Source organism: Mauremys mutica, chromosome 8, assembly GCF_020497125.1.
Source record: "Mauremys mutica isolate MM-2020 ecotype Southern chromosome 8, ASM2049712v1, whole genome shotgun sequence".
In the NCBI taxonomy this organism is placed as follows: domain Eukaryota; kingdom Metazoa; phylum Chordata; order Testudines; family Geoemydidae; genus Mauremys; species Mauremys mutica.
This window is the reverse complement of record NC_059079.1, coordinates 89,771,760-89,785,137: the sequence shown is the minus strand read 5'-3', so window position 1 is coordinate 89,785,137 and position 13,378 is coordinate 89,771,760. Positions and strand designations below refer to the sequence as shown.

The 13,378-nt window shown below is 55.7% G+C and overlaps 1 protein-coding gene across 7 annotated transcripts in view; it reads left to right on the top strand.

The window, feature by feature from the left end:
- Nucleotides 1-13,378, top strand: part of ABLIM3 (actin binding LIM protein family member 3) — a 114,568-nt gene that overhangs the window by 60,181 nt on the left and 41,009 nt on the right. For all 7 annotated transcript variants that reach the window (XM_045026711.1, XM_045026713.1, XM_045026712.1 and 4 more), the window contains 4 exons: nt 2,738-2,921; nt 4,502-4,614; nt 10,597-10,723; nt 12,680-12,773. In XM_045026711.1, coding sequence (XP_044882646.1) covers nt 2,738-2,921; nt 4,502-4,614; nt 10,597-10,723; nt 12,680-12,773 — 518 coding nt within the window. The remainder of the gene's footprint in view (nt 1-2,737; nt 2,922-4,501; nt 4,615-10,596; nt 10,724-12,679; nt 12,774-13,378) is intronic.

Below are 13,378 nucleotides of genomic sequence, written 5' to 3'. Positions count from 1 at the left end.
GCAGCTCTGGGCGTTCCAGCTGCTTTCTGAACTGACCTGGGGCCAGGCACTGAGGGTTGAGCAGGAGGGGGGCAGCTGGAGGTATCAGTGGAGGCAATGAGAAGAAGGGTTGTTGTGAGAAGCTCCTCTTGCAGACTGACTGGGACCCCATGGTAAGTGTCCCTGGTGGGACATAAGGCTCGGGGAGCTGGGGGCAGACATCTACTCCTAGGCCAGGAGACCTGCACAGAGCGTGGCTGGTAGGAAGCTGAGCTGTTCGGCTTAGCACTAAATACCTCAAAGGGTTGCCAGACTTCTGTTGAATGTTCAAGTCTCTCCAAGCACTATGCAAGTCCCCTCTCCAAGTGCAGACCAGCCCCCCTGAATGTGAGCTGGACTCCCCGCACAGCTTAGCTGTTCTGTTCTACAACTCAGTGCTAGGGGAGGGCGCATGGGGCAGGGGTTAGAGCATGGAACTAAGGGCCAGATTCATCCCAGTGTTGTGGCAGGTGCCACAGACTTCTTGTGTGACCGTGGAGCACCCAAGTCACTACCCTTCCCTGTGACTCAGTTTCCCCACTTGTAAAATAGGGATGATGATACTGCTCCATGGCACAAAGGGACTCTGGGGCATTCATGCCAATAAAGTGCTTTGAGATCATCTTGGCACTTTCTGCTGCCTCATTCCTGGGTGCTCAGATCCCTCTGCTGAGCTTGGGGAATGGGAGGGTATATAAGAGAGCCTGAAGCAAGAGTTTGCACTCCCCAGCTGATGCAGTGATCACACACCCACCCTGTGAGGGCTTTGGGGCCCATCCATTCGCAGACCAGAATTAGCTCTTTGCCTGCCCCATCAAGCAAGCAGCACCCCTTGGCCACTCAGCCCCCGGCAGACATTTTCATGCATCATTCAGCCATGCCACCTGCATGGCAGTTCTGAAGGCAGCCTCTTTCTCCTGGAGAAGTTAATGGGCTGAGATTAGTCCTGTTCCTGTCTCCAGCATCAGCAGCCCTATGCTCCGACTCCCATTGCTACTTTCCAGGTCTGTGAATGCCTTTGCCATGACAAGGTAACAGGAGCAGCAGCTGAATCCTGCTGATTCTTGATTTCTTTTAAAAGAAACAAACTGAAGAGGCACCTGTCACCCATGGGAGCTTCCTGGGGTGGTTTAAAAGCTCCTGGTAACAGTCCCAAGTCATGTGCAAAACTAAGGGAGCAGAAGATCCACCGTCCAGGCTGGATGGGTTGTGCCACTGAATGCTCGGTTGCCTGCTCTGCTACTCTCTGCAGTTGCACCATCTTGCAGCAGAGCTCCTGGGCTGAAGGGGGGATTTCATTGGAAGACCCTCAGTTCTGTACCCCTGCTCAAAGGACAGTCTTGGAGCATGTGGTGCTTTGTTGGTATTAAAAGAGATGCAGGGTAAAAGTCAGACTCGTAATCGTGAACTCACCTCATGCTGCTGCCACTGTAATTTGGAGCCACAGCAGGTGATGAAGGAGGTGGTGGCTGCCTTTCCAAACCTGGCACAGCAGCTCTGATGGCCTTGGGGCCAGGCTTATCCATTAGTCATTGGGCAGCTACTGCGGCTACATGGCCTCTTTCCTAGCCAAGCCTGCAGGAAGAGCCTGCCAGTGCGTAAGCCCTAGGGGTGGGTCTGTGTGGAGGAAGTTTGCATGGCACCTGTCCCCAGCATGCCTGGTGCTAGCTAATACTACCTGGCAATCACTGTCACGAGCACTAAAGCAATTAAAATAAAAAAACCCTCTGATATTTGTAAAGGCAAAATGTAGAGGGAAGGGGGATGTGCCTGACCCTGTTTAGGTGCCATCAGGTATGGTGGGCAGGGTGAGGGAATAATGCAGCTCTTAGATTAGCCCAATCCATGTTCGGTCATGTCAGGCTGCAATGCACTGGAATCATCTTGCTGGCCAGTTCCTTTGACCACTGGGTGCGGCCTACAGTTTCCTCTCAGCACGGCCCATCCCTTTCCAAAACCAGGAGGCTTCATCCTGGACCGGGCCTGCAGCCCAACAGTGACATCTTGTGGGGCTGCAGGAGGTGCCCACTGGCCCCTCAGCATTTCAGGGCTGGAGGGCTGGCCGGCTGCGGAAAGGAAGGAATCTACTGAGATGCCTGCAGTCCTCAGGCCGGATCCCCGCCCCCAAGGCTCCTGATCAAGTTTTTGGAACAATCACATTTGAGAGACTACGGCTGAAGAATTCATGCTAGGTTTTCCCAGAGACCCTCCTGGTGTGCACTGGGACGCGGCTGGTGAGTTCTATAGAGAAGTCCAGGCCCAGCTATGATGGTCAAAGCAGTTAGTGCTTCACCTTAATGCTTATTCTCTGAGGATTAATTCAAAGCTCCCATGTGCGTAGGCCAAGTTGCAACCATTTAAAAAAAAAGGGGGGGCTGTAGGGAAGGGAGGAGTGTGGAAACCAGGAGTGAAGATGCAGTACAGGGCCACCGAGAGGACCCCCGTAAAGGCGATGGGGGGAGCACATGGCCTCACTCCCTGTGTGCTCTCAGCTGTTGTCCTTATGGGAATGGGTGCAGCATCCAGTAGTGTTCCAAGTGCTTTGCTGAGATGCTGTGACTGTGCTAGCCCAGGCTGACCCCGCAATGACTTTCCCTTGACTCAGAAACTCCTCACCTCGTGGCACCTCTCGGAAGCTCTTGGAGGAAACGTGCCTGGCTTGTGAAGATGGTCGCTGGGCTGACTCTTCTCCCCTTGGGGCTGTTTTCTCCCTCTCTAGTGTGCGGCTGTGACCTGGCCCAATCAGGCTTCTTCTTTAAGAACGGGGAGTACATCTGCACCCATGACTACCAGCAGCTCTACGGGACCCGCTGCGACAGCTGCCGCGACTTCATCACTGGAGAGGTCATCTCTGCCCTGGGCAGGACATACCACCCCAAGTGCTTTGTCTGCAGCATGTGCAGGTGAGTTGGACATGCAGCTGCAGGGTACCACACCCCCACCCCAGGAGCAGGCCAATGCCTGACGCTGGGAAGGCGCTGCTGGTTTTCAGGCCAGCGCTGGGGCAAAGACCCATCTCAGCAATGCCATAAATGTTTTTTGTAGCTTGGTGTAATGGGGGCCCTCAGACATAGCAAACATGCTATTCCCATCAGGGACATTGCAGTTGGGGTGGCGGGGGGGACATACATAAATTCTTTGGATCTTCTCTCCTCACCCCACTTCACCCAATAAACCAGTCTTCCATCTCCTGCCTCAGTGAAAGCCACGGGGAAGCAAGCCAGAACCCTCACCTTTCACCCCTGGATAGCTGGTTCCAAGCCTGGCTGAGTACTAGTGAACGTGGCTTTGGCGAATTCCCAACCAGACCCGCTGGCTGTACACAATCCCCAGCTTGACTGAATGGAGAGAATCTGTTCATCACACAGGACTGGAATAGCAGGGTGCTAAGGGCAGGGCTGAAGCATATTGGCGGAGCTGCAGGGATGCAGGACTGGAATAGCAGGGTGCTAAGGGCTGGACTGAGGTGCTTTGGCAGAGCTGTGGGGGTGCAGGACTGGAATAGCAGGGTACTAAGGGCAGGGCTGAGGCGCATTGGCAGAGCTTCAGGGGTGCAGGACTGGAATAGCAGGGTGCTAAGGGCAGGGCTGAGGTGCTTTGGCAGAGCTGTGGGGGTGCAGGACTGGAATAGCAGGGTGCTAAGGGCAGGGCTGAGGTGCTTTGGCAGAGCTGTGGGGGTGCAGGACTGGAATAGTGGAGCACTAAGGGCAGGGCTGAGGCGCATTGGCAGAGCTTCAGGGGTGCAGGACTGGAATAGCAGGGTGCTAAGGGCAGGGCTGAGGCTCATGGATGGAGCTGCGGGGGTGCAGGACCAGAATAGCAGGGCACTAATGTTTGTGCATGTGTCTCTCAATGTTTTGCATCCATATCTCTGGGGATGGGTGCATGCCCCTGTGTGTGCTTGTGTTCAGGTGTGGGTGGGTATGTTCTCCAGGGGGAGGTATCTCTATGCGTGTGGCTGTGGTTGGATGTAGGGGTGTACACTTCTCCAGGTGTATGTCTCACTGTGTGGTTGATTGTAGGTGTGTGCATTCATCTAGGTGCGTGTATACACTTCCTATATCACCATTTTTCATCGGGAAGAAAGAAATCCTTTGTCTTGCCTCAGTCCTCCCCTGCAGCTCTGTAATCCCTGTGTGGCGGACACCCTGCTTGGTCTGCCCCTTACACCCTTCTTCTACTTCCAAGATCTTCCCCACACCTGCTCCATCCTTCCCTTGGACAGCCTGATCTCACCACGGGAGAAACTAGGGAAGAGACAGGTGTAGCTTAGCTCTTTGCAATCACTCTGGAGTGGGACCAATACTGCAGCAGCTGGTGCCCCTGGCCTGCCCTGAATGGCTGCCCCATGAGGGAATAAGCGGAGGCCCATGGACAGGATCAGAAGGACAGACTAGCCCAGGGAGCCACCCTGAAGCCTAGCTGGAGCTCTAAGCAGGGGAGGTGTGTTTCTTATGCTTTCCTGCCTTCTCTGTGGCTGCAGGAAGCCGTTCCCCATTGGAGACAAAGTGACATTCAGCGGGAAAGACTGCGTCTGCCAAGCCTGTTCCCATTCACTGATCAGCTCCAAGCCTATCAAGATTCATGGGCCGAGCCGTAAGTTGGATAGATTTGATCTCGTGCTCTCATGTGTGATGTCTGCAAAGGGTTAATGACAGGTGATCCGGCAGGTTCCGAGCCCTGGTGCTATCATGTGACCTGGCAGAGAGTGACCGTCTTGGAGGCATTGCTCCATGTTAACTCATTATGGCTGCAGTAGCCTGTGCCTTTAAGACACCCAACTGTAGCAGGTACCAGGAAGAGAAGCAGCTGGATCCATTTGTGGGGTCAGCAATGTGATCTGTTTGCTCCCTAGTGTTTCTTTAAATGTACTCTGTACAACTCTTCTCATAGCCACTATGTTTCCTATCCTACCCCACTTACAGACCCACGCTTTCCCATCCCCACGAGCAATCAGAGATGCTATTAGAACCCGGACACTCAGCCAGGGCAGGGGACCCTCCCAGTGCCAGGCTTCTCTTGTGGTGCACATGCCCAATGCTGGATTTCTCCCCAGTGCTGGGAATAACGGGAAGGGACCCAGTCTTGCAGTGTAGCGGAGCACTGGTGAGGTGGGTGTGGAGCTGGTGGGGGAGGCAGCTCAGGCAGGGCATCTCCCAGTTCCACCTGGGCTTTCCCTATGGCTGTCTCGGGTCACCACTGGGGTCTGGAAGTCCCATGCTGCATTCATGACCTGACAGGGCTTTGCTAGCAAGCCCTTTGCAGCCTGCGGTGGGATTTCTGAAGGACAATACCCAAACCCAAAATCTGCAGCGAGGGGAGGAAGGGCAATGTGCTGTGATCCCCATGTGGATGCTGTGTTTCACCTCGCCTGTGTAAGTCTGAGGTGGGATTGCCCTGTTGAGGGAAGGCAAGGAGCAGGAGGACAAGTCACTCCTGCCCTTGCACCCAGGAGGTACAAGCCAGGCACTCTGTGACATCTGAGAGCAAGATTCAGCGCACTTGTTGCGATCAACAGGTAACTGAGCAATCTAGTGCCCAACAGCTGCTCTGGAAAAGCAGGGTCTTGCTTGCAGGGCTTGCGCTTCCATTAGGCGACCCTAGGCAGTCACCTAGGACGGCAGGATTCGGGGGGCGGCATTTTGTGTGCTCCCCATGGGGCACACTGGAGTTCCGGTTCTGCTCCCATCGTGCCGCCGAAGAATGACCCTCCACCGACGTGCTGCAGAAAACAGTGGCAGGCAATTGAGCAGCTCAATGACTGCTGCTGTCGCCTGCGGCATTTCAGCGGAGGGTCCTCCTTCAGCGGCGCGATGGGAGTGGAACCGGAAGCTCCTGCATGCCCCGGGGGGAGCTCACAAAATGCTGCCCCCCAAATTCTGCCTAGGGCACCAGAAACCCTGGCGCCGCTCCTGCTTGCTTGCTCACTCGCATTCTTCCTCAGAAGTGTACTGAGCTCCAGGGCTTCTCCCTCTGTACATGAGCAGCACCATCCAGGGGAAACAGGCACTGGTTTTCGCTAGGGTTTTATTTACTCACTTCGCCCTGCTATGGTAGCTGGGTTTGAACAGCCACCTCCTATACCCTCACACACAGGGCCTGATCCAAAGCCCATTGAGGGCAGTGGAAAGGCGCCCATTGGCTCTGATGGCCTTTGGATTAGGCCTAGGATTGTCTTGGTGTTTCTTTTATGTTTACAGTATCTTTCTTTTTTCCTCTCTCTTTCTGTCTGTCTGTCCTGGTTCTCCCCAGTTACATTGCACTCTGGCTTTTAGAGCTCTCGCCTCGTACCTTCTCCCTCCCTTTGTGTCTCTGTCTCCTCAGCTTAGCAGCCTGTGTGACTGCACAGACTTTCCTTCCTGCTCTGTGGGCTGGCGAGGGGGCATCTGGCTTTGCCCTCAACCAAAGGTGGCTGAATGCCCAATGTATGGCTAGGGAGTATGGGACTTTATACCATTGATGAGCCATTCACAGAGGGAGCAGACTGAGGCCCTTGTCCAAGGAAGGGGATTGTAATGAGTTAATAACTGGTCCATCCTTTGCTGGTACCCACATATACTGTGTATGCTGCCATCCAAGTCATGGGAGAACTGCATCAGCATAATTCTTGTGCAGATGGCAGAAGACCGAGATAAGTGGGAGCCATGCCATGCCCTGGTGACCCAACTCCTGTCATGTCACCTGGACCAAGCTGCTGAGTGGCATAAGCACAAGCCCTCACTGCAGCACCAGTAAAGAACACCACTGAGACCAGCAGGAGTCACTCACTGCTCTGCCTGGACAGTCTGGTGGGAGTCCTGCGAATGTTGCACTGTTCAGCAGGTGCCCAAGAGAGCATAGCAGTGTCAGCTGGTGGGTGGCAGACAGGGTGTGTTGGGCAGTGCCAGCCCTGCTTTGGGGAGAAGTTTGCCTATGTGATTGCCGTAAAGGGTAGCAGGTGACAGCTCCAATGGAACGGGGGTTCAGTCTCTCAGGAGAACAACATCCATTTTTAGAAACTGACATGGAAGACTTCTTCCTTCTGGTTTTTGTTTTGTTTTGTTTTCAATGGGATTTTAATGAATAAAAGTCTGTGGATCAGAATGTGAAAGTCACAGCATTGACCCAGTGAACCCAGACAGACCTCACGGCGCTGGCTGATCCACCCTCACACCACTGGGCGGGGGAAAAGGTGGCTTTTTGCTTTCCCGCTCGAGACCTAAGGCCGAAGTGTGGGCCCCTGAAGTGTGGAGTTTCCCATCGTGGGCTTGATTCACATCCCAGCCATAGCTCTCGGGTTCAGGGAGCTCTTGCATTGGAGGTGTGGGGGAAACCAGAGGGGGGAAAAACCCAATTTATTATTTAAATCTAGTTCATTTAAATTTCAATTTGTCTTAAGGGTGTCTGGTCTGCTCCAACCTTGGAAACCCCTAAACAGTCAGTCCCCCACTTCTCTCTCGGGTGTCCACTCCATCCCATGACCCTCACCGAGTGGAGGCTACAGTTACACGGGACAGGATTTTAGAATATAGTTAGGCTATAACCCTTCCTGCTTGAAGGCAAGAGCCAACAAAAACTGGTGGGGTCTGGAAGAAACATCCCTTTCAGGCAGGTTATCCCATTACTGTTCATTACAGGGCTTCCTCTGAGGAATTTGGTACTGGCCTCTGACAGAGACGGGGAACTGGACTGGAGAGGCCAATGGTTTGATCTGGTGTGAACCTAGCTCAGGGGTCTAGCTTTGGCATCATGTTACAGTATGCTCCTGTCGGCCCCAGGCATAAGAGACCAGTGAACCCCCTGCCTCAATGGGGACACTCCGGGCAGAGTTGGACATGAAAGACCCCAGATGATGGTGATGAAAGCAGCAAAGCCAGGTCTATCCGAGCCAGAGCAGACTAGCGCTGAGTCAGCACAAGGTTGCTTCCCCCACCCCCAGTGTCCATTAGGAGGCTCTTGGCAGAGAGGAAGGGAAGGGGAACCACATGTGTCATCTGTTTCTTCCTACCCACTTCCATGTCCTCTCCCGGTCAGGTGCCCTGGCGACCATAGCCTCTGAAATCCTCTCTCAGACGTTCCTCGGCTAGGCTGCAGAGCTGAGGTTACCCAAGGGCAGTATGGATTATTCATAACTAGCTGCAGGCAGCATCCAGGATGTGCATAAGCCAAGACAGCTTCTCTCGCTGCTCCTGGCCTGCACCCTTATAACCGCCATGGCACTGCAGCCAGTAGGGGACTGCAGAGCCTCAGACCCCTGAGGGAGGTGAGGGAAGTGCCACTGTTGTCTAGTAGCAAAAGCAAGGGTAAGTTCTCGGATGAGGACATCCCCAAAGAAGGCTGCAGGCTGCTTCTGCAAGTCTCCTCCAAGGCCCCCTGACTGCCAACATAACAGGAGCAAACCTGAAAGGCGGGTGAGCAGCAAACCCGGGGGAGTGGTGCCATGTAAGGGCAGGAGCCAGAGCACAGCAGAGAATGACTCACGCGAGAAGGGGCTAATTGAGCTGCTGCTCTGTGTGCAACTCCAGTGCTACCCAATGAGGCAGATGCATGGGGGTAAAATGGAGCTGCACGGCTGCCCTGAAGTGTGGTGGGTAAAACACACCTTTGGTGCTGTCGAGATTACCACTCGGTTGGCTTGCAATGCAGTGTATTTGCTGCATTCGTACAGCACAGGGGACTGAAATCTCCCTGGAGACCGTCAGCAAAGAGGTTAAAAAGAAACACCTTGTCCATGTATCACACAGACTCCTGAAATCCTAGAGAGTCCCTGATGTGAAAGAGAGAGAAGGGCAGAGAGGAGTCAAAGCCGGGGCTCTCAGGCCCATATGCTTCCTGCTTCCAGCCTTGATGGGAGCCCAGGGAAATGGGAAAGGAAGGAAGGCTGGTAAATACTGCAGCGGGCTGATGTAGACACAGCTTAGAGAACAGCCCTTCCTATGCTCAGCTTGCTGCCAGACTCTTCCCACCATTGCTACCCGAGGGGGGAGCCATGCTAGGAGCACTAATATGGATACGATTCAAGGGCTGCCAGTATTTTAACCCCAGGGTCACCTAGCCCATGACCCAGTGGGTAAACCCTGCTTGGCACCAGGGCTTCCACTGGTAGAGCTGAACTGCTGCTAGTAACACTGGGAAATGTTTGGCAGAGTCCATGGCTACGGCAGACTGCTGCATCCCCATCCACCCAAGCTGGGAAGTGGCTGTCACTGGTATTTATTCCCCTTCCAAACATGACTTCCTGCCAGCATTCACTCCAAGGATCTCAGAAAAGCAGCTCGAAAACCAGGATGAGCCAAGCAGGTTGGCCACACCCTGATGGTGAGGCCATCTGCTTTGGGTGAGGCTGGGGGTGCCGGTTGCTCAGCAGAATCATGGCATGTTCCCAGTGCATTTTGCCCATGTGCTGTCTGTGCTCCTGGCACCCCACCCAGTTTTCCTCTGAGGAGCCCAGCTCTTTCTTAGCACCAACTGTGGAAGCTTGCTATGCAATACACAAAGTGCTGGGACTCATTAGGGAACGTGCTGAAGATGCATATTCCCATTAGGAGAAAAATGCAATGTGTGTTGGGCTAGCTCTCATCAGAAGCCCCTCTCCCAGCACCCATATCAGTGGGTGAAAAGGTGTCTGATTCTGGGAGAGAACAGGGAGAGAGTGGTCTGATTCTCTATGTGTGTGTACACTTCTCTGTGATTCTGTGTATGGGAATTTGTGTGTACCGGTGGGTATGTCCACACTGCAAGCTTGACTTTAGCAAGCCTGGCTAAAAATAGCAGTGAAGATAAAGTGGCATGGACCCCGGTGTGGGCTATCAACACAAGTATGTACTCCGGATTCTGGGCAAGCTTGTACAATCCAGTGCCAGGGTCCATGCCGCTGGGTCTTTGCTGCTATTTTCAGCTGCGCTAGCTAGAATAAAGCCAGTGCGGGTATGCCCACCTGAGCTGCAGTCACACCGCCAAATGCCGTGCAGACCTACCCTCAGTGTGTGTGTGTTTATGTGTGTGCATTGCTGTAAGCGTGGAGCTGTGCATTTGAGTCACTTGGTGTGCACAGGATCCTGTCCTGGCTCCCAAGACTTTAGGGAATGATGGGACAAGTCAACAAACTGTCTCAATGTGTCCCCTCTAGCTTGGGCAGGGTTTGAAATATGTGAGTCACAGAGCCTTGCTCTAGATGACAGTGAGATGAGAACGGGGCTTCAGCGTTGTCAACTCTTGCAATTTCACCCCGCGCGGCTTTCCCAGCTGTGTCTTCGCCAGGGGCGGCTCTAGGTATTTTGCCGCCCCAAGCACGGCAGGCAGGCTGCCTTTGGCGGCTCGCCTCCGGGAGGTCCCCAGTCCCACGGATTCGGCGGCACGCCTGCGGGAGGTCCGCCGAAGCCGCGGGACCAGCGGACCCTGCGCAGGCATGCCGCGGGAGGCAGCCTGCCTGCCGCCCTCATGGCGACCGGCAGAGCCCCCCCCCGTGGCTTGCCGCCCCAGGCACGCGCTTGGCGTGCTGGTGCCTGGAGCCGCCCCTGGCCTTCGCCAGGCTGCAGAGGCCCTTGGGGCAGGAAGCTGTGGTGGTTTCATGCTCTGCCCCATCCCTTGTCTCCCCAGACTGTGCGGGCTGCAAGGAGGAGATCAAGCATGGCCAGTCGCTCCTGGCCCTGGAGAAGCAGTGGCACGTCAGCTGCTTCAAGTGCCAAACCTGCGGGATCATCCTGACTGGCGAGTACATCAGCAAGTGAGTTTCTCCTCACCCCCACCCGTCATCCTTCACTGCACCGTGGCCACTCACTGGAGGGGGAACAAGGAGGCCGAGGGCTAGTGTACGCCCCTGGGATTGCTGCAGGCTCATGACTTCCCTCGCCCTTCAGGCTGCAGGGGCTGCAAAAGCGCATACCACAGAGATGGGTGGGGAGCCAGCTGATCACCTGTCTCCGCACACACCCCACAATGGGTGGGAAGGATGCATCCTGGAAGTGCTAGACATGTCTCTGAGGAGACCTAGGGAAGGGGCTCACCAGGATGGGGAGGGGGATCGTCGCATCCCTCCAAGACATGGTACTGCGCAGGGAAGGGGCTGGCTGGAGCGTATGTGCACACATGCCCTCTTCCGAATGGAACAGCACATCTGCTCAAGTACCTGTCATGGGCCTTGGACCTGCTCCCCCAGGGCAGAGACACCATTAGCTCGAGTGGCCTGTGCTTCTGGCCCAGGCAGGCTGTCACTGTCCCTCACCCCTTGGTGGCTGTGGTGCTGGGCACAGCAGCGGGCTGTGGGCTCCATGTATATTTGTGACTGTCTGAGGCTGAGAGCAGGCAGCAGGGAAAGGGTTTCTTGCTCTGCATGCTGGCCGGCTGCAGGGTTTCTGGCACGGCCTTGGCTCACGAAGCATGCCCGCCATCAGGCTTTACAGGCCAGGCTTAGGTAGCCCCTGGGAGGCTGCAGGCGCATTCAGTCACATTAGCAGGCAAGAGCAACTCTATTGTACCCTCGTACCACTCGTCTCCTCCTCAGACTCCAGAGCATGGCTTAGCTGTCCCAGGAGTCCCACTCCATCCCCTCCTCTGAAGCTGGTCAAGGGCCAGCAGCTCCGAACAATTGCTGTGGTCTGTGCAGATGCGGTGGGTCTGAGGCACCAAGGGTAGCATGGGGCCCTTTGACAGGCAGCCCGGGAGCCCTGAATCCCCTTCTGGGGGCGGAGGGGCTGCATGAGCCTGGCCTGGCTGGGGGGAGGTGCGGCGGGGGATCAGGCACCTGGCCTGCAGGAAGATGTCCCCTTGCACTTGGAACTCCTCTCCTGCTGCTCTCTGAGAGAAGCACTGAGGTGTGGAGGTGAAGCCTGTAATAAAATCCTCGCCCTGCTCCTGTGTGGAGTGAGCAATGAGCTGGAGCCTGCAGGGGAAACAAGCTGACAGAGGAAGGGGAGCCCACAGGGGAGTGGGGTAGGGGGAAGGAGGAAGACACCTTGTGGGGGGAGAGGGAGGGAGGGAGGGAGGGGCAGGGCTGGGGTAGGTGAGGGGAGCCTATGTGGGGGACAGGGTGGGGAGGGGCAGGGCTGGGGTAGGTGAGGAGAGCCTGTAGTGGGAGAGAGTGGGAAGGGGCGGGGCTGGGTTAGGTAGTGGGAGAGAGTGGGAAGGGAGGCTGGAGTAGGTGAGGAGAGCCCGTGGGGGGAGAGGGTGGGAAGGGGCAGGGCTGGGGTAGGTGAGGAGAGCCCATGGGGGGATAGGGTGGGAAGGGGCGGGGCTGGAGTAGGTGAGGAGAGCCCGTGGGGGGAGAGGGTGGGGCGGGGCTGGGGTAGGTGAGGAGAGCCCGTGGGGGGAGAGGGTGGGAAGGGGTGGGGCTGGGGTAGGTGAGGAGAGCCCATGGGGGGAGAGGGTGGGAAGGGGCGGGGCTGGGGTAGGTAGGGGGAGAAAGTGGGAAGTGGGGGCTGGGGTAGGTGAGAAGATCCTTTGGTAGGAGGGGTGACGTCTGAAGAAGCTGCCCTCTTGCTTCACCACCAGCCTTCCAATGGTCACTTGCTCCCTAGACAGCAGAAGAGCCTCCCAGCAAACACCCCTCTGGGGAGGTCGTTCTAATACAGGCCACATCTCAGCTGAGCCATTTGATGCAGTGAAAGCCACGTATCATGCATGCGGGGTCTCTCAGTTGCCCCTCACCCTGCTCTCACTTCCTGTCTCCCTCTCTCCTCCAAAGGGACGGCGTTCCATACTGCGAATCTGACTACCATGCCCAGTTCGGCATTAAGTGTGAGACCTGTGACCGATACATCAGTGGCAGGGTCCTGGAGGTGAGTTGGGGCAGTCAGAAGACTGCTAGCTTCCTTCCAGCAGCAGAGGGCCGGGCGAGTGAATCCCACCCATGGTGCAGAGGGACCATCTAGCCAGCCCTTTGCAGAGGGGACCCCCTGAGAGTTTTGTCAATGACCTAAGCACTGTCATGAGCCATTTTAACTGGGTTTTCCCTAAATCACACTCTCTGCAACCCACAGCCCCTCCAGTCTCACTCGGGTGATGCAAATGACTGAAAGGTAGTGTGATCTATGGGCTAGAGCAGGACACTGTGGGTCCTCACTTCCATTCCTGGTTCTGCCACTGATTCCCTGTACACTTGGGGGTCAGCCCTTTGCCATCGCTGGGCCTCAGTTTCCTCCTCTATAATATGGAGGTCTGGACGCTGACTGACCTCAGTATCCTGAGTTCAGAAATGGCTGGCTCCCGGGGATTGGGGTGGGACAGAGCAGCACTGTCCTCTGGAATTGGAGTCATAGTCACAGAAGCAGCAGCACCACTTTGCAGCGCAGTAGTGAGGTGGTACAGGTGACTGTGGTAATAGATATGGCTGGCTGATGTGGCCCAGGTGATAGGTACATACAAGGATCTGCTGAGGAAGTTA